This window comes from Cinclus cinclus, chromosome 10 (genome assembly GCF_963662255.1).
Source record: "Cinclus cinclus chromosome 10, bCinCin1.1, whole genome shotgun sequence".
Lineage (NCBI taxonomy): Eukaryota > Metazoa > Chordata > Aves > Passeriformes > Cinclidae > Cinclus > Cinclus cinclus.
Window position 1 is genome coordinate 3,436,042 of NC_085055.1, and position 21,013 is coordinate 3,457,054.

Here is a 21,013-nt window from a genome sequence, read left to right on the forward strand (position 1 = left end):
ACCTAAGTTTGGTACTTTGTCTTTTTAAGAGCATTTCAGTATAAACTTTGTCTCCATCTATGTAATTACTCTATTTTCTGTCCAACTAAATAAGGAAAATTAATACAATTTAGTTATTCCACATGAGGAGCTTTTAGTGAGTGGCCACAAAGAAATATGATTTTGATTTGTATATAATGTTGGGGTTCCAGCACTGTCTAATAACAAATCTTATATTAGCTTTCAGACAGTCTGATCTGCATGTTAAACACTTAATTAAGATGTATAAATTTCTCACCTCTTCTCCATGGCAATTATTTAAGGCTGTCTGGCAGTAGTGCATAGGACAGGGATCAGTGATGGAGTACTGAACAGCTGCCTCTGCCACTGCAAGGCTGGGGAACTTCCCTTTTGGAAATTGGAGATTATTTCACATCTGTTTTAGCCATGTCAGGTCTCCAAGTGAGCTCAAGCTGTTCTTGATCCAGGAGTGGGAAGCTTTAGCTCTCTGTGTAATTGCATCTACACTGAGCTGCACAACATATTTGTATAGATTAAGGTGGGAGAGCTCCCAAATTTGGGCTCATCCTCAACAAAAGAAAGATGAGCTCCTGCTTACCTATTTCCTGAATACCTTTTTGGTGCTGCTATAGACCTGTGTGATGGAGGTTTGTTAAGCTTTTCTTGCCTTGTGCAGCTTTTAGGATAAGAGAATAGTACCTGGGTTCATTCTATCATGGTGATTTGCTGGCTGAAGTCTTATGTAACACTGGCAGAGGCATGCTTCAGGGCTTTGAAATAAAGAAATCTACAATGCTCATGATAACAGAGAAATCCAGTTATTTTCTATAACAGAAATCTTAATATCCTGAAATCAATAATTTATAAATGAGGAGGTTAAAAAAAAAAAAGAAAGGAGTTGTTGGGGAAGTTTGTGGTGTGTTGATAATGTTTGGGGTTATAAATAGTGTTTCTGAAATAAACAGTGATGGTCAGACTGGTGTTTTGCACTGGGCAGCAGTGAAGTTTTGGGTAGTTCTGTCAGTGCACTGGAACATGCAGACAGGATTAAAGCTCTTGCTTTAGGCTTCTGTGACTGATCTGTGCTGCTTCTAAAGAGAATTAGGGCCTTCAGTGGACATTTTTGCCATCTTACTAAGAATCAGAGGAAGATTGATGAAGTGATGGCACCATCGATAATTTAATGGAGATTTAGAAAAGGGAGCATTTCTTACATATGTGGATAGAATCAGGGGAAAGGAGATGAGGGGCAGGGGAGAGGCCAGCTCTCCTTTTCCCCTGAACCATGTGGGATTGCTGCACTGGCTCATCTCTTCAATTTTCGCAGTTCAGGAGTGAACAAAAGGCTGCTGGAGGCTGGGGGACAGGAGGAATCTTAACTAGTGCTGGCACCAGTGGCTGCCAAGGCACGTGTGTGTACCCTGTTGTTCTTTGTATTTTCTCAGTTATAAAATGCGAGTAATAACACTTAAATTATGGATCATTCAGTGCCGTGTGAGTGAATTAGATAATGCTACATAGGCCTTTGAAGATGAAATGCGGAATATAAATGTTGTATAAAGCTTACTTTGTATGGTGTCTGTAAAAGCCCGGGTAATGCAGCCCCAGGATTGCTGGGAAGCATAAGGAGAGGCACTTGGGCTGGCTGCATGCAAATTGATTCGGTGGAGCAGCAGCACTCACACAGATCTGGGCTGTGCTGAGAGCCCTGCAGCCTGGCACAGCAACTTGTAAACACTTGTGGATAAAGCTCTGAGCCTTGTCTGTCCAACCCCTGCTTCAGGAGGATTGGCTCTGTTGTGTCTTGGAGACTGTGGCAGAGGCGAGGGATTGAAATGGGAGCTCTGGTGCTTGCTGTTTCTCACCCAAGACTTGCAGCAGTAGTGGGTCGCGTGCCAAGGTAGCACAGAGTTTAAAGGAAAATAAAAATGGAAGGATGAAGTTACACATTCCCTGTTCCAGGAGCTGGAATTCTACTATCAGTAGTTGTGTGAGCTAAACTGGGGTAGAGTGAGAACTGTTGCTTACCACAGAGCATTTCAGCAAAGCTTGGAGGATGGATTAGTCAGAGGCATCGGTGCTAGCCCTTTTTTAAATTTAGTTTCCTTTCTCAGTGTACAGTACCTTTGTCCTCTGGGGCTCTCTGAGCGGGGGTTGACTCCCAGCTAGCAGAGCTACCCAACTTCTCCTGTTATTTACTAACAAAAGGGGGTTTATTTGGTAACTAAGCCATGATTGATTTTTTTCTTTTTTTTTCTTTCAAAGAATTTCTGGCTGCTTCCCATGTGTTTTGCAACTGAGCAACATCACGGAACAGTAACTTTGTCATGGGTGTCAGTGAATTCTCTTACAGTGCTTGAGACAGTTTCACCTGTTGGAGGCTGAGTCACCTAGATAACTAAGTTGCATCTTACTAGGAAGTCAAATGAAAGAAATAGCTGGTTTGAGTCTTCTTGGTGGACAAGTGCAGAAACACAAACCAATTCCAGGTCAGCACTGCTAAACAACCACAATTCCAAAGGGAAGTAGGGAAGGGGTTGCTGTCTTTGGAGTCTTTTTCTGTAGAAGACGCGAGTGTTTTGTTGGTCTGGGGCTGCAAGATTTCACAAACATGCTGTTATGTAAAGGAGGAGGTTATTTTTGTGTGAAAATACATAATTATTTATATTTTAATAGTGTCTCCTCCAAATAACTGCATTGTGCATTGAACTCTAGGGATTTTCTTACCCCACAGATTCAAGATTAAAAAGTTGACTGTTCCTCTTTCTCTCAAGTTGAATTTTATATTATTCAAACAATCTTATTTTGTCTAAAATTTCTTGCAGACCTAAAAATCTCAAGACATGTATTTCCTTGGACTGCTGTCTTTGCTTGCTTTGCAAAGCGAAGCCTTCAAGACCAATTTTCCTGATGAAACCATTGCTGAGCTCTCTGTGAACGTTTACAACCAGCTGCGAGCCACGAGGGAGGATGAGAACATCCTGTTCTCCCCTCTGAGCATTGCCATAGCCATGGGAATGGTGGAGCTGGGAGCCCATGGAACCACCTTGAAGGAAATCCGCCATTCCTTGGGGTTTGACAGCTTGAAAAATGGTGAGGCTTTTCCATCATGTCTTGCTTTGTGTCTCAGGGAATCAGGAGCGAGGGTGGGAGTGGGCTGCTCATGTCCATGGGTTATTGATCACTGGATTTCTTGGTGTCCTTGATGGCCTGGGCAGCCTCAAATGTGGGTTCTGCATGAGCTGAGAGATGCTGACATAAAACCCTGGCTGGGGTACCTGAATCTTCAACAATTGCAGCTCACCCTGCTCGTTTTGGTTTCTGCTGCAAAATAAACTTGCCTTGGCCTCTAGGAAGAGATTTTTTTTAGGACCATCCTTTTTAGGAGCAATCCTTTTTAGGGATTATAGTGAGAGCTGGTAAGGAGAGCAGTAGTTTCAGAAAAATTGCTTCTATTGATATCCAAGTAACTGGTTTGAAACCTGAATGAAGTTTCTGACTTGTGCAATGTGCTGGACTTTGGAGTCTTCAGTGAAAAGATCTTGGGGAAGGATTTCTGAACACAGACATCGAACTGTGTTTGTCAGAACCACTGCAGAGCTGATGCCTCTCTGTGGAGGCTGCAGCACCAATTGAGGTCTGCATTTTGTCTCTAAAACAATAATAAATTATCCCTTAGCTGTAATGGAGGGAGTTGTGCAGTTGATTTTTTTTTTTCTGGGCTGTTCACTGTTCTGGGATATGAGTGGCATTCAGTGAAAGTGTTCCCATGATTTCTGCTTGGAATACACCATTGCAATCAGTTTTTAAAGTTTATTTTGGTGGGTTTTAATTTAAAATTTCACCTTCAGGCATATGATGCAGTAGTACAAGCTTCCTATTTTAAAGCAGACTGCTTTAATCCTATCCAGGATTCCTCATTACCCACCAAGGATTCTGGGAATTTCTAGACCTGCTTTTGGCATAGAAAAAGCTGTGAAAGGTCCTTAGCTTCAAGACTTGAAGTTCATTTTGCCTTTAGCAGCTGGAATTTAGGATGGAATAGAAGTTCTGTTAAGAATTTGTGGTGGCAAGTCTTAGAAGTGGGACTTGTAAGAATTTTTTTTAATTCCTCTTTTGGTGTAGAAAGGATTTCCCTTGATAGCTTTGCCTCTGGTGGGACTCAGATGTCTCATTAATTAGACTAATTATAGCATGTAGGAAAAACAGGCTGTAAGTAATGTTTTTGTAGATTATTCCTTCAGATCTGAAGGTGTGTGTAGGTTTAGAAACAAGTTTGTTTAAAAAAGGTGACTTTCCTTTGCATAAAACATTTTCATGAGTTTTCAGCAGAAAAGCCATGGAATAATTTTCCTTGCTGAACCACTGAAGCTGTTTTTTCCTTCCCCAGGTGAGGAGTTTGCCTTCCTGAAGGACCTTTCTGACATGGCAACTGCTGAAGAAAGTCACTACGTGCTGGACATCGCCAACTCCCTCTACGTGCAGAATGGGTTTCATGTCAGTGACAAATTCCTGCAGCTGGTGAAAAAATACTTTAAAGCTGAAGTAGAGAATGTAGATTTCAGCCAAAGTGCAGCTGTTGCTACTCAGATCAATAAATGGGTGGAGAATCACACAAATAGTAAGTTCATGTGATCCTTTTGTGCGCTTCCTGCAGGAAGTGTTTTTGCTTCCAGGCTTGTGCAGTGATGTTGGGTTGGTGCTTTGGCTTTTATCTGTTCTGTCTGAGACTGAAGTTTCTCCTCCCAGGAAAAGAATTCTAGTATTTCTATTTTTTCCTGTGTAGGAATGATCTGTCATAAGTAGTATTAGTCATTGTTAATCATGTGGCATCTATTTGAATATTTGTTCTCTGGTCTTGTCATCTGTAACGTTTATTGAATGGGACTGTTTTAATGGTAGGCATTTTAATAGTATTTTAAACTCTTTTAGAAATGGTATTATTGCTAATGGCTGAAAAGCTGTCCATACAGGGGTTATTGGCTTGTGCTTTGGATGTGTGGAGTATCACTCCTCCTGTGAGGAACTTATACTCACAAGGTACTGAGAAATAGAATAGTAGGGAATAAAAAGATAATTTTGAGCCACAGAATTGGAGTGTGTAATGTAATATTTTTGCAATGTGAGGAAATGAGAGAGCATGTTGAGAGGGTAGTTGATTTTAGGAACGCTGTCAACAGTTTCACAACACAAATTTTCAGCAGGGGAGTTAAGCACAAAATTACTGTTGTAAATATGCACATTGGGAGCTGCGGGATGCTGGCTTGACTTGGCAGCTCCCAGAGAGGTGGCATTTTCTGGATCTGTGCAGAATCCCAATATCTGGGAGTCTCCAGTCGCAGGGGTCAAAGCATGTTCTCATGCTGGTTCTTCTGGCCCACTCTGCAGGTTGATATTTTGAGAGTAATTCCTGGAGGTCTGGCTCTGACACAGTTGTAGCATCAGGAATTTGAAGGGATTGGAATCACCTGGAAGGAATTAATACATCCCCATGTAGTCTGAGCACTTAACAATCCATAATGCTTTATGGAAAAGCACCTTCTGTAGTGCTTCTGTTCCATTTTGAAAATGGTCTGGTTTGTTCCAAGGGAACACAGCAGCCATTCTGTTCCTAACAAAGTGCCCTGTCTCTCAGGCTGCAGAAATAGCTGGGTGTAAGTGATGCAGCAGATTGCAGAGTGTTTCCATGGATGTGGTGTCTGTCAGAGGGAAAAGGAAAAGCAGGGCCCACTGGGGCAGCTCTTGGTGTCAGGTTGGGGTGGTTCCAGTCCCTCAGCTGGTCCCTGCCCACTCCATCTCCTTCTCTCTGATTTCCCCTTAGGAAAGGGGCACAGTACAGGTAGGTTTCCAGTTCCAGCATGTTCAGCAGGATGGGAGGCTCAGAGCAGAAAACAGAACCATCAAAGGCTTCTCTGGGTAGCAAAATTATTAACATTTCATTAATGTATTAGCAAGATATGGCTGAAAAAACAAAGAAATATGATTGCCAAATAGAAATCTGGAAATGCTTTCCTTCTTAGTTTCCCTTTTGTTTTTTTCCAACTCCAAGTGAGTATTGGTCACACCTACCTCCTTAGAACATTTGAGATAAAATGAAGTGCAAACAGCAACCCGGAAGAAATCCAGCCCTGTGATACACAAATTTCACACCAGTTAGTCAGGATCATATGCTCCAGAAAGCAGATTTAATTTGTTTTTTAAACCATGGATTAAGGAGTAATAATCAGATGGAGGAATGTGTTTATTTTAACACTTTGCATTGCAATGTCAGCTAAAAATAGAAGTGAGCAAGAAATCAATCTGAAGGAGGTTGTTATTCCTGAAGAACAGTGACAGATGTGGTCAGTGCACCCAGTTTACCAAACTGGGAATGATTTTGGTGAAATGCAAGGTGTTTGAGATGAGCTACAGCAGGTACCAGACTGCATTCTGCTGCAAATGACTTATTCAGGAGTAGGAGAAAGCAGCTGCCATAATCAGCTGCTGTACTTCCCATGAATAGAGCAGATGCTAGATGGTTTTCCTCTTTTGCTGTTCAAGAGCTGATGCCACTGGAACAAATGCTGGGAATTTATGTGCCTTTTTCTTGCTTAGTCCTGGCTTTGAATTCAACAGAACATCACTGAAGCTCTTTCAGAAGAGAAAGGCCCAGGTGAAGCTGCAATGGGTGCATTTAGCCCCTTGAAATCAAGCAATTTAAGTGCTTCTCTGGATTGGAGCCAAAGTTTGTACAAGTTCTGACCTTAAGATGGAAGGGCTGAACTGTTACACAGCAGCAGGGTAAACATTCCAAATGTGACCCTTTTTCCACATGGCTTCCTTCTAGGGTATGTTTAGTAGTGATCAAGAAACAGTTGCCTAACACGTACTTGATGGAAGGGTTTCCACACCTACACTGTGATTTAGGTTTACAAAACACTGGCACTTTAATTGGAGATTTAATGAAACATCTGAATTGGAAATTACATGTTAACACTGCTTTTTATTTTCTTGCATTTTTCAAGCTGCCTTAAGTTTGGATTTAATGCTCACTTTGACATGCAGACTGACAGCTGGGTTTCTTTTTAGGTATGATCAAAGATTTTGTGTCTTCAAGAGATTTTGGTGCTCTAACTCATTTGGCTCTCATCAATGCAATCTACTTTAAAGGCAACTGGAAGTCACAGTTCAGGCCTGAAAACACCAGAACTTTTTCTTTCACTAAAGATGATGAAAGTGAAGTGCAAATTCCAATGATGTACCAACAGGGAGAGTTCTACTACGGTGAGTTAGACCTTTAGCAATTTAGAGCTACTAAATCTTCACTTAATGGGTTTGTTGCAGTAATATCCATTTGTATCGTTGTCTCTTCTTCCACCTAGAATTTTTAACGTGCTGTTTGTCCAAAGAAGGAACTCAGTGTTTGGGCTTTTCCCCCCGCTAATGCATGTATTATAGCTGGTAGCAACATTTATAATGACTTGCTTGGTGCCACAGGATGGATTTCAGAATGTTTATCCATTGGATTTAAGCTCTTTGCAATTCTTGAGCCAGTCCTGCTTATCACAGAAATATTTTTCTTGTGCTGTGCTAAACATTCAAATGAATAATGTTTGCTCATTAATGTTGGACTGGTAAAATAGAGGTTCTTTGAACAACAGAACTAATGATCATTTTTAGGTGGAGCTTTAGCTCCAAGTGGGTTCTAAAATGTCTGGCACTGGCAGCATTTTGCTCAATCTCATCACTGAAAAAAAATCCTCTCTCCTGAATAAGAAACTCTGCCCGTGTCCCTGAAAGTCTCAGCAGCCTTAAATTTTAGGCTCTTCTCTGCCTAACCACTGAAAGTTATGTCCCAGAACAGTGATTATGCACAAACTGTGTGATAGCTTAAGCTTGTATTCTTTAAGAAATCAAATGTAAGCCTCAAATTCTGTGATGAAGAAACCAATATAAATTCTATATAGACTAAAGAGGGTCATTTTTAGTTCCAGTGTCTAGTAAATACTGCCTAGGATTAGACCTATTTAAACTAAAGGCAAAAGAAAACAGTTGTAACAGGGTTTTTGTTGTTTTCCTCCTGTAGGAGAGTTCAGTGATGGCTCCAATGAAGCAGGAGGCATCTACCAGGTCCTGGAAATACCCTATGAGGGGGATGAAATCAGCATGATGATTGTCCTTTCCAGGCAGGAGGTTCCCCTGGCCACACTGGAACCCCTGGTCAAGGCCTCCTTGATTAATGAATGGGCTAATTCTGTGAAGAAGCAAAAAGTGGAAGTGTATTTGCCGAGGTAAGAGCATGCTCCTGTGTCACTGGAAAGAGGAATTGCATCCAGATGGATGGAGGAGCAGAGTAGGGGAAAACTTGAACTCATCTTGCTCAAGCCTGGAGTGATGCAGCACCCACAGCAGGGTGGTTTTGGCAGCAAGGCCTGGGGGTGCAGTGCACAGTTATGGTTATTTCAGCAACACACCAGCACTGTGTTTGCATCCCTTGCAGAGAGCTCTCCAGAAAGAAAAGTTCCCTCATCAGGAGTACATCCACCCAGAATGATGCTCAGAGTAGTGCAGAACTCATTATGGATGGGTTCCATTTAGACAGGAGCCACAGAAATATTGGAAGTCTGAACTACCAAATGTTTCATTTAGGTGCTAATTAGGTTTCTACGTGCTGCTATTTTAAGAAGTTCTAGTGGTGTGTGTCTGTCGATATCTGTAGATATCATTTCTATCTGCAGGCACAAATGGTTGGGTGTTGAGGGGTAATTCCAGTCAATTTTGGGTTGGCTTTTTTATTTCCCAGTAAGAAGTGCTGCCTTTTCTCCTTAGAGCAGCAAAGAATGATGAGACATCACTACCAGACGGGCTGAAATTCCTGTCAGTCCATTTGCAGACACAGGCTGTGTGCTCAATGCAGATTTGCCCACATACACCATTAGGATCTTTCCTGGAATCCTGCTTCATCCACCTTCAGATATTTCTCGTGCCTGTGCTCTGCCTGGCTTGGTAGCAGAGTTGTTTACTACTAAATGTCACTACTAATGTACAGCTGGATCACATTGTCCTTCAAGTGATTCATGATGATTTCATGGAAGTGTTTATGTAACAACAGAGCCCATCTCTGAAAGGAGTCACTTCCACTTATTCTATTTTTGTGGCACTGTGCAGTGGGTACGTGGCTGCAGAAAAAATAAACTCAAGTGAATCCTTTAATCATTAAACCAGTTCTTTGATTTCAGGTGACTTGGAGATCTGAGCTTGTTCCATTCCACAGGTTCAGACTCCCTGCAGTCCATCACTCCCTTTCCAAAGCAGAGACCACTGTCCAGGAGCTACCTGCAGCTGTCCAGGAGCTGAACACAACAACCCAGGCCAGCCAGGACGAATTAGGTTGTGATGGGACTGGTGCTGTCAGCATGCCCTGATCCAGACTGAGGTGGAATCCACTTCTCTGTAGAGCTTAAAGGCAGAGTGCTGAGGGTCCAGCTGGTTTTGGGGCTGTGTTTCACTCCCCATAGTAAGAGTTTCTCTGTCCCAGTTCCTTTGAAGCAGCAGGAAGAGCAGCAGAGAGCTGCACTGCAGGTTTTATACAGACTGAACCTGCTGTGCTCTGTTCCTGGGATTTGTTTCTTGTTTGTTTTCTCTTGGAGCTTCAAGTCCCAGAGGTCTCACGAAGTCCACTAAGACAAGTGGGAGGGGAGTTTTCTCTTAGGCTGCTTTTCCTGCAGGCTTGGGCAAGGTTAGATGTTAAATAAGAAATCTGAGGATTCTTCCATCACTCAGCTTTCCCTTTGTACCTGGGACAGCAGCCTGTGCAATAAGTGCTGAAGTTGGGCGTCTTCTCTCCAAGAATTTCTGAGGTGGGAGATCCACAACAGATAATGGAGATCCTCCATTGATTATGGAGAAAATCTGTGAAAAACCGGTTTCTATATTTAAGTGTCTTGGGTATCTAAGCACACGAATGGCATTGAAAACATAATTAATGTGTTTATGTCTTGGATTCAGTTCATATTGGTGATTTGGGGTTTTGTGTGCAAAGACTCCAGGGTTCTCTGGAGCCAGGTTCTCAGATGGCAGTTTGGGGTTTGTGTGATCATAAAATGTCTTTATTTATTCTGCCCTCAGGCTGCTTGGTTCTTATCTAAGAACCTCAAAGAATGGGATAAACACCTGCAAATTCAGGCTATACAGAGGCAAACCAGGTAGAAACATATGCTAATCACCTTCAGTGTTTGCAGATTACAAAAGATAACTATCCTGAGCTTGGAATTCTGTGTAGGAATTCTGAGGTCTCCTTACAAAAAAATCCAGAGATTAATTGCATGCTCCCAAGGTGTTGGATTTCCATTAGGGATTCAGTGGTGATCTACAGGATTTTGTCAATGCTCTAAATAAATACTTCATACATATTTGATGCTGTGACTCAGAAAGGCATGTTATGAAATGTGGCCTCCAGGCTCTGTCCACTGAGAAATTGAAAGCAACAGTGGAATAAAATTAAATTTTTATATCTTGAAAGATGCTATCCAATTATAGACTGAACATTTTTTAAACTTATACATTTGTAATGGGACTGAATGACTTGCCAAAGCAGAGTTAATCACAACTTTGCAGCTTCTGTCTGCATTATCTGTGTGCAAATGAAATTGTGTATTATTCCTCTTAATGGCAAAGGAGAGATTTGTACAGAATTGTTAAATTATACTTCCTCATTTTCATTTCCAAATCATTGTTTCCAGCTTAACCCAGGCTTAAATGATCAACATTTTGATCCACTTTTTGCATAGCAGTGAAACAGACCATGAATCTAATTTACAAAGCTGTCTCTCCAACATAAATTACTTGAAGAGCATGGGAGGAACTGGTACCTAATAGTGGTGCTACAGTTTGCAGATCTCTCTTAAGGATTGTTCCAGTGTGCCCAAGTCTCTGTAACAACCTTCTTGCTTTTTTTGTGCATTTAAAATAGCTTTAAAATCTTTAGTTGGTGCCAAAATGATATGCGGTGTTAGCTGAAGGTTGTATTTTTTTAAAGAAAAAAAACAGCAAGCACTAAAAACACCCCACAAAACCCAATAAAAAATCCAAACCAAAATGAAAAAAAAAAAAATCCTTGATCTTTCTGGTTTTACTTTTTAACCTGATGTCTCAACTCCTGTTTTGATGAGGGATGGGCCAGTGCTGATTGTCTTTAAGATGCAACCACAGAAGAGGCACAAAACTGTCCAGTGGAACACATTCCCACCTAACTCCTGCAGATTTAGCCCTGGATGGCAGGATCCTGCCAGAGAAGGAGCCACAGCTGCTTTGCTTCCCCTGCCCAGAGCAGCTGAATGGGTTTTTTGCCTGGTTTTGCTGTTAGTGGTTTTTTGGTTTGTTTTTGTTTTGTTGGTTTTTTTTTTGTTTGTTTTTTTGGTTTTTTTTTTTTTTTTTGGTGTTGTATTTTTGGGTTGGTTTGGTTTGGTGTTTTTGTTTTGTTTTTTGTTTTTTTTGTGTGGGTTTGTTGGTTTTTTTTGGTTTTTTTCCTTCTTTCTTCCTTGTTTGTTTTCAGAGCATTAAATCCTGGAGGCTGCTTCTAGCACCTAGAGACAACCTGGCTGAAATTTCAGCCAGGATGCTGGAACTGATAGCAGCTGGCAGCTGGGCACTGGAGCCTGGGTGCAAACAGTGCTTCAGTCCCCAGGGTCTGTTCTCCAAGCAGGAATATTGATGGCAGACAATGCAGCCATTCCTCTGTTTGCCTGTCCTTCTGCAGGATTTCATCCATTAGAACCAGTCTGAAAACCTGGAATTTCCTTGCTCTGGCTCTCTCAGAACCCTTAGGAATTTTTGAAATGATGGCATTTGGGATGAATCACTCCAGGCTGCAGTTCCCCTCTCCTGGATGAGTAGACCCTGTACCCTCATCCTCCTTGGCTCCGTGGATCCTGGACTTCTAAAAATCTAAATCTAAAAATCACAGAAAATTCAGTGTTTTAAGGGTTGCATGACACCGTAGGAGATGAACACTTCTCTTTTTTCTGTCTTAAAAGGCTCTAAAATAGAAGAAAGATGGCCTGATGTGGAGTGTTAATGCATAACTACAGAATGTCAGCAACATAAATGTATTGTTCTGTTCTAATGCTTGTGCAAGTTTTAAATTTCATTAAAATGTCCTGCTTCTCTGCTAAGATCTCCAGAGAATTGCTGGTTTCTCAACCTAATCTTCTCTTCAGTCTCTGTTTCTCAGATTTCCTTTTGTGGTTTTTAAAGCTCTCAGTTGTTGCTCTTCCATGATTTTTGATAGTGAAGTATTTGAATCAGTTTTTCGGAGTATTTTTAGCATCAGGAGCACCTAAAAGATTGTGGGGAAAATCAAAAATGACCATCTGTTTCATTATGTACAACAAGCAGTGCAAATAACCGAGTGTCAGGGGTGGTATCAACATTCCCAAAGTCTGGGCAGTGAGATGGAATGGCAGTTCTGTGCTCCAGGTTGTCAGCTTTGATTTTGAATGCCATCCTCACTGCCTGTAAGAGTGCACAGAAATCCAGATCTGACTGAGGGCTAACTCCTGCTGAATGTTTATGTCGAACTGCAGAGCCTGAAATTAAATTTCAGAGTGTGGAAGCTGGCCTGTAACTTCGGAGAAAAAGCTGGTTCTGATGTCAGCTAAAGCATTGGAAATCTCATTAATAACTGCTCTGGACCTCTCATGGCTTTTCAGAGCTCTGTTTGGAGTGAGGTTTTACCACAAGACAAAACTCCAAGAACGGAAATGATTAGGTTTATTTTCCTCAAGGCATCATTTGATATTTGTACAGCTGATGTGGTATTTTTTTGTCTTGTTGGTCATAAAAAGCAGGAACTGATCTCTGTAGATAATGGGCAGCCCCTTCACTCATCCTCCTGCTCAGGATTTGCCTTTCCAGAGGTTCTGGGCAGGGATGGAGCCTCTGTCTCCAGTGACTGCTGTTGTCCCTCCCCCAGGCATCCTTTGGCATTGTAACCACTCTGTTTGCCTTCCTTTTCCTCAGCTCCACCTTCAGTGAGGCTTTCCAGGTTTATCTTCTCCCCAAACCTCCCCCTTGCTCAGTGTGCTGGAGCATCCTGTGCCCCAGCTGCTTTCTGGGTCACTCTGCATGGCTGAGCAGATGTGTGTTTGCTGCCTGATGGTCCAGAGACTTAAACCCACCTGATTTCCATTTCTGTCTTAACTCTGATGCTCTGCAGTTGGAAAAAGATGCTTTTTTGCAGTTGCTTTTCTTATTTTTTGCCTCCAAGTTTGCTTTACTTGCTCCAAGACTTTACTTGCTGCTTTCTTATCCCGATACTCCTTAGGAATTTGACACTGCTGGCTGCTACCTAAGTCATGTTGAAGGCTTGATGCATTTAATGTTGGGGTGAAATAAAAAACAAAAAGGGAAACAGACAGCACTACAATTTTTATAAAATGCATTTTAACATTCATTTCCGTTCTCTGTAAAGTAGATACAATTGGAAGTGGTTTTCAAAATGTTTTAATGTAAATACAATATAGAAGGAAATATTTCTGAGTTTATTTTCTGTGGACTTCTTTAATGGGCACAGACAGGACCTCTGGACTGGACTGGACTGTACTAACTAGCATTGGGAATCAAGCCTCAATTAATCTTTTTTAGGGCTTTTACCAAAGTGTCTAAAGTAGCTCTAGACATGTTTTACAAGTGTGCTGTGAGAGTAGAAGTGGTTTTAGTTTTGGAGGCTAAAGGTCAGGGAAATTTGATTGAATGAGCAACTTGCAGCCTTGTTACCACAGTAACTGATGCAGAATCTGCCAGAGCACCATGAGAAGTTTCCTCAGTACTTGCATTTTTGTTGGTTTCTTCTTATTCTTTTGAGAGCTTCCAAGGCAATAAAACCACAAGAACAATTTCCTGTGGTTTTGTTCCATGCATGCCCTGGAATTGGCCTGGACAGTGTGCATATGAACACTGCTGCTGCCACCAGTGATTTATCAGTCCTGAGCTATCTCCAGATCCCATTTTAAGTCCTAAAATTCTTCTCTGGATAATGATAATTCTGGATGATATCCATTCCACCCCAGATTCTTGGCTTCTAGTGGCATTTTTAAGTTCATTATGAAAGTAGATTATGTACTGGATTTTTTTCAGGTTTGTGTGAGTGAGGAAGATGCACTTGGCTCTTACCCAGTTCTGTTTGATGTCCAGATGATTCTTTTTCAAGTTGCCAAGGCTGGTTCTTGCCGAGGTGTTGGACATGTCAGCTCTTCAGCAGCTGTGCCCTGCCCACATCTCTGGGCCAGACTTTGACCTGAAAAGAACATGTTGTTCTTCCTTGGAGCTGAGGAGTTTAATCCCAAAAAAGGAGATTGCACAGAAGCACATTTATTTGGTTCTAGCCCTTCTTTGCCCCATCACCAAGCACTGAGCTGTGGCTGTGTCTGACTCAGTGGCTGCAGAAGGCAGAACAGCATCCTACAGACCATGCTTTGTGTAGGACAGTTACAGCCAGCCACTGCCAGCATATTGTAAATCACTAATAATTTATTTATTCATTCTCCAGAGCACCCGCAGCTCACCCCTCACAGGCAGTTATAGTCACCCTCGTGTTTGTAGACATCTGGTATTTTCTGGTTGGAGCTGCCATGACTATTATTTTTCTGCCGTATTTCTCTGTTTCTCCAGCTGTCCAGTCTCTTTCTGGCCATGCATAAAGGTCTTTTTTATTTTACTGACACCAGGCATAGCATTTACAATGCTTGAAAATCAGTCTGTAAATGGAATGAGCTTTTGCTTATTTTCCACTGTCCCAGGTTGCTCAAAACTTTAGATCTCAGTTTGTCCTTCCAACACACTAACCCAGCCTAGAGCAGGGCTTTTGCCAGGTTACACTCAGTGCATTTTTACTAACAGCTATTTGTTTTCCCTGCTCTTTACTCACAATCAAAACCCAATTACAATTGTGCCACCACACGAATTAGAAGCTGAATCAGAAATGCTTTATATTCCTATTCATAGCTGGTTTTTCTTATGCTATCAAAGTTAAAATGGAGTATCTTTCTTACTCCTCCTTTGCCAGCAGCTCTCTGGGAAGTTCTGCTGTCCTTTGCCTCATTTGATATTCTGTTCTAGTATCTGCACAATTAAATTCAGGTTTTTGAGAAAACCTCTTGTGTAAAAAGTAAGCATTTCTATTAGCTGCTGCATAATTTTGCATTGCAGTTTTATGAGCAGGGGCCGCACATACCATTAGCATGTTTTTGATTGCTTCTGTATTAGAAAAAAATCCAGCTGTGAGTAAACTCATTTGTTTATAAGCGTTTTCTGGAAGATGTCACTGGCTCTGGATTTCCTACTTTGCATTATTTATCGTGGTGTTTTCACCTAGAAAAAATTAATCTTCTAATAACAGTAAGTAGTGCTTACATCTGGCTTTTTGTAATTTTCTCTTCCATTCTCCAGGTTCACAGTAGAACAGGAAATTGATCTGAAGGATGTCTGGAGAGGTCTGGGAATTACAGAGCTGTTCAGCAGCAGTGCTGACCTCACTGCCATGTCTGGTAAGAACTTCTTGTCTCTCAAAGTAGATGAGGAAATACATTTTTCACCTGGGAGAGTTCACTCTGAGTGTTTCAGAGTGTCTCATTAGAAATGGAGACAAAGGGTGATCCCCTGCAAGAGGCAGATGCACACTGGAGCAGTGCATGGCTGCAGTTCCTGGGTGGGAGATGGGATCCACAGCCCAGGGGGTCACCCTGTGTCTCCAGTGCTCTTTGTTCCCAGCAGGAGCAGCATTAAGCTGTTGCACAATTAATTCCTCTCCTGGGATACCTGGAAGCAGCACAGGAAGGAAGAGTTTGGAGAGAAAAGCAATTTAGTCACAAATGCCACCTGCATTCAAGAGAAGCTAAAATATCCAATACCTTTAAAAATCCAGGAAATGAGATATTTATGCTTTTAGTACCTCCTAAAGCTGTTCATAGAGTCACAGAATGGTTTGGGTTGGAAGAGACCTTGAAGAGCATCTCATTCCACCCCCTGCCATGGGCAGGGACAGCGTTTGCTATCCAAGCCCTGTCCAACCTGGCCTTGCACACTTCCAGGGATCCAGGGGCAGCCCCAGCTTCTCTGCCACCTGTATGATTTTTGGGATTTTTTTTAGCTCCATGTGTTACTCCACCAGCCATCCAGGTAGGTCCTTAGCAGGTGGGAAATCCCAGTTCTCCATTGTCTGACCCTGGGACAGTCTCACCCGAGAGCCTGAGGCAGAACTCTGGTAATAAAAAACCTTCCTCCCACATTCACACAGGAACATTTGTGAAGTTCACATCCTTTCATTTTTGCTAAGTTTGAAATACTCTTTATAGTGTGTCATGTAGCTTATTCTACTGGTTTGCCACTTTCACTTTAGCAGTGAAACTGGGGGAAAGCTGGTTTTAGCTAATATGAGAAGAGTAGAAATAAAGGAAAAGCCCCTTTTTCAAAGAAATAATGTTCTTCTGAAGAAAAACACCTTCAGTTTTTCTGCTAGCTCAAAGAAAAGTCAGCTTCCCACTAAATTCCAGTCTATTTATAGGCAATTATTTACTTTAGAAAAAGCTCCAAGGAGGATGGAAAATGCACAGGGAGCCACAAAGGCAGCACCTGGCTTTTATTTATTTCCATGTAAAATTCATTTATATATCAGGGACATCTCTTTATCAAGAGGTTGGCAGAGAGAATCACATGCTTGTGTCTCATTCCATGTGACTTGAATGATTTGTTTAAAGTTTTATATTTCTGACAATGGTACTGCACAAAATCAAAACACCACATTCTGCATGACTGAATTAACTCCTCTGCCATTTAAAGATTAACTTGTTATTTAAGTATAGAGCAGTCTATAGAGAAAATTCATAAGTTCTACTGTAGCTTTCCTACTTTTCACTGAAAAGAGGTTGTTCCACCTGGGCACGAGAAGGTTATTTGTAAATTAAGAGTGAAAAAAGGGTTTTGAAGTAATGTCTTTAATGAAAACCTCTAGAGTTATTGATGCTGTTGAATGAAGTTTTAGGTAATTAAAATACAGAATAATTTTTCTTTCTTTCTAATTTTCATAATTTAAAAGATGGACAGAGGAAGGGAAAATAAGTCATGAAGACAAATTATTTGAAGTTGCCTTTTACAGACACCTGAATGAGACATCAGGTAGCAGGGTATGTGCATCTCTGGGTCAGCCCTTTGGAAAATCTGCCACTTCATGAGGCATTAAATGCAGATATTTCAACAAAATCTTGAACTGGACACTTAATTTAGGAAGATATAAATCAAATTAAATCTAAAGAGATTTTTGAGAAATGTGGTTGGGTTTCAAAATCCTCTCTTCCTCCTGTGCTGCTGCTCTGGCTGCCAGGGAAGGTCTCCTGCAATTTCAGCAGCAACCCTAATCCTGTCATCAGATGCAGGCAGATTGGTGAGCTCAGCAAAATTCTGTGTGGCTTTAGTGGATATAAACCAAATTGCAAGATTATTTTTCAATATTCAGGATTTTTTTGCTGTTTCCCCTCAATCTGAAAAATGGAACCAGAGGGACCAGCTTTGCCTTCTGGAATGTCTGGATTCTGAGCAGCCAAAGAGAAAGTGTTAACCCAAATGCACTTTTCAAATGCTACTCCCTTGCAGAAGTTAAGTTCTTTGACAATTGCTGCAGGTGAGTAGGAGGACATTCCTGTTGGACTGTCAACTCCTCTGTGTTCTGACTCTCACTTTCAGGAAAGACTTTGACAGTATTTACTTGCATCTGGTTCCACCAGGTGTCCAAAATAATCTTGAAACAACTTCTGCTATTTGAGATATTATCATTGTGATTTTATCATATCACATAAATTTGCTTCTTGAGTGTTTTAACACCTCTCAAGACTTAGGATTGAAGCAATTTCAGTACTTAAAAATTTCAATGCTAAAACTCCCCTTCTCCTTCAAATGATTATAGTATTTCTGGCTGTTTTATAGAGCCTTAAAAGCAGCTGCTTTTAATGCAAGGTGAGCTGGGTGACAGTGAGCAATGAAGAGATCTCAATGACTCCTTTCACAACACAAAGTAGTTAGAAGAGCATCAGTCCAGTAAATAACTCTTGGAAGTCTTGACTGACATCCATATAATTTTTCTAGGACAGCCTAAGCAAAAAGAGCCAATAAACCCACATGGTATTTTTTAAAAATGAGACTTGCAGAGCAGCCAGTTGGGAGCTGAGTGGGAGTTTGCAGACATATGGAGAGTAGTGACAAATGAAGTGTGCTGCCAGCAGAGTCGTGTTCATTAGGGGGCAGCTCCAGCACCCTCCCACTCCCCACGGGTCACCCTTAGGCCTGCACAAAGTTGAAACTTTGGCATCAGATCCCCAGGGGACTTCCCTGAGATGTTCACAACCAAGTCAGGTTGGTTGTTATGGAAATCCACATTCAGAGAAGCTCCTGGAGGGAAAGGAAGTGGTGGGAGATGCTCAGGTGAGCTCCACCTGGTCCTCTGTGAAAGCTGTAAGGGAAGGTGGGTAATCCTGAGGAGATGGTGTGAGATTGCAGCCAGGAATGTGACAGTCACAACCTGGATGGAAGGAAAGGCTGCCTGAACTCTCAGGGACAGCATTATGCTTTCACAGGAAAATATTCATTCACTGCGGGGAGAGATCAATGAGAAGGATGTGACAGTAGCAATGTAAAGAGAAGAATCTAGAGAAGGTAATTTGGGAATGTGGAATTGCTCTTTTCATCATCCAAGGACAAAGATATCCAATGAAGTGAAAGGCAACAAATGGAAAATAAATAAAAAGTGCTTCTCTCGTAAAAAACTTAACCGCAGGGATCTTTTGCTGGGTGGTCTTTGGGATTGGCAGGACTGGAAAAAAAAATGAAATTGCTCCAGAGCAATCAGAACTCTCTATACTACATTGAATAAAGGCACTCTGTGTATAGAAACTTGGGTTAGGGTATAAAGTATATGCTGGGTGAGAGGATATTTTTCTTTTGTAAGTTGTGCTGCAGCTTTCATCTACAAATTAAATGGGCTTTTTGTATCTTCTGAAGTAACAATTCCATAACTGGTGCAGTGGGCTGGGCGAACTGGGTGTACTGGTCTCATCTGCAGTGACACCTTTTGTGTTCCTGTCAACATAAAATGTTGGTTATAATACTCAGGTCCTGAAAGCATTCACAAGTAGGCAACCTTTTATACCTGATGACACATGTTAGCAGTGTCTGTGCTCTCAGAATTAGGGGCTCTGAGCCCACCAGGTGGAGACCAATCTTCTGAGGTGCTATTTCTCATCAGGAATACACCTTGGAGTTCATAAGCACCAGCAAACTATGCAAAATAAAGCACTGGGAGCAAAAATGTGGAATATTTCTGTGAATATTAGTGAATATTCTGTGAATATTTCTGAGCTTATTATTACAGGATCAGGCTTCAGTGCTGCAGTAATAAAGAAGTGATAGAAATATGTGATTAGGCTATGTGGGCATTTCCTTGTTATTGAACATAAAAATGTATTTAGGTTTAAGATTTTTGCCTCATGGTAAAGGCAAGTGGGTGCTGCATGTCCCATGTTTTAAAGGAACAGAGTGGAATCCCAGCTTTCAGGACAGCAGTGCTGAAGGCTTGGGACTGAAGTCTAGAACTGGTGCCAGTTTTAGCAGCCTTGTCTGTGTTTTATTGCACACAGTCGCAGAGGAGATGATTTGAGGCTTTTGTTGGTGTGATTGAAGTGCAGCAGCTGAACTGGGAGGTTTAATTCAGTGCTGAGTGTACAGAGCAGCAAATGAGATCTGCTGGGGAAAGACTTTTCCAACTGCTGCTCCTCCTGGCTTTGGCTTGCTTTGGTATTACAGCTAGTGAGTATTCCAATAGAGCTGATCCTTCAGCATCCCCCAAAAACCAGTGAAACATTCACTGCCTTCACCAGGAGCACGCTGGGGCTGAAATGGAAACACTGACAAAGGATGGAAAGCAAACAAGACAGAAAAAAGCTAGCTCTGTGGTGGTTCTTGCAATAAATATTTATCTTCAGCTTCTTATAAATAGAAGAAGAAAGAGGAGACCTCATTTTCCAGTGTTGTACCTAGTGCAGAAATTATTTTTTTTTGGTCTAAGTATTTGCCTATAATGTCATAATCATTTTCCCCCACTAATTGTATTTAAAATCTTGTGTCCAAGGGCTGTTTTTACCCTCTGCTATACTGGGCTCTGGGCAGTCCTGAGCTATTTTAATATCCATGGTGGAGGAGAGCACTACAAATCTGAGTGAGGTAAATGGTGCTGTTAAAAGGAATTTGCAGAAGGTGTTTTAATGCAAGAAAGCTCTTCTCCTTCCCTGCCTGGTGTAGGAGGTGGTTAATAGTGTTGGGTTTTTGACAGTGTTTGGGGTGGGTTCTTTAAATGCTTCAATCTTACTGTTGAACCACTTGAAATACGTTCCCCTTTCCTCTGCAGATAACAAGGAACTTTACCTTGCAAAGGCATTTCACAAGGCATTTCTAGAAGTTAATGAGGAAGGATCAGAAGCTGCTGCTGCCTCAGGTACCTGACTGAAAAGCAGAATTAAATCAAATGTCTGGGTATTCTGTGCTAATTAATTTTTTACAACTGATATGCTGTACAGCCAGGAAAGCTAAATAGCAACATGGAGGCACAGCATAGCAAGTGTGCTGCTTGCAGAAGAGAATTCTGCAAATCAGAAGTGCTGGCATTTTTGTAACATGTTCTACAAAGAATTTTGATCATCCTGTGAAAAACTTCTTTATTTTCTTTCTGATTACAGACTGCACTTTATGTTTCATTTATGGAACTTGAGCATTCATCATTTTTCACCTGCTAATTGAGATGGTCAGAGGCATTTGATCCAGGAGAGTTAGAAGGAGACGAGGGTTGTTGTGGCAGCTGCATTTTATTAAGTTCATAATCAGAGACACAAGATGGGAAGTGCTGAATGCACACCCATAGCTGTCCCCTGTTAATGCTGGGGGCAGATGCTTGGGTTACATGATTGTCACCTGAAAATGTTACATTTGTTGCCCA

General features: G+C 41.5%; 1 protein-coding gene across 7 annotated transcripts in view; it reads left to right on the plus strand.

Moving 5' to 3' along the window:
• The window catches only part of SERPINI1 (serpin family I member 1), a 48,822-nt gene that overhangs the window by 20,243 nt on the left and 7,566 nt on the right, over positions 1 to 21,013 (plus strand). For 3 of the 7 annotated variants that reach the window (XR_009933476.1, XR_009933477.1, XM_062499489.1), the window contains exons 1-7: positions 1,839 to 2,489; positions 2,826 to 3,093; positions 4,391 to 4,621; positions 7,069 to 7,263; positions 8,066 to 8,270; positions 15,427 to 15,524; positions 20,429 to 20,515. Coding sequence is in view for 5 of the 7 variants with exons in the window: in XM_062499489.1 (XP_062355473.1) it covers positions 2,844 to 3,093; positions 4,391 to 4,621; positions 7,069 to 7,263; positions 8,066 to 8,270; positions 15,427 to 15,524; positions 20,429 to 20,515 (1,066 nt within the window). In the remaining 2 variants the exon portion in view is untranslated. Of the gene's footprint in view, positions 1 to 1,838; positions 2,490 to 2,825; positions 3,094 to 4,390; positions 4,622 to 7,068; positions 7,264 to 8,065; positions 8,271 to 15,426; positions 15,525 to 20,428; positions 20,516 to 21,013 lie in introns of those variants that run through there. The other 4 variants (XM_062499491.1, XM_062499492.1, XM_062499493.1 and 1 more) reach the window with 2 other exon arrangements.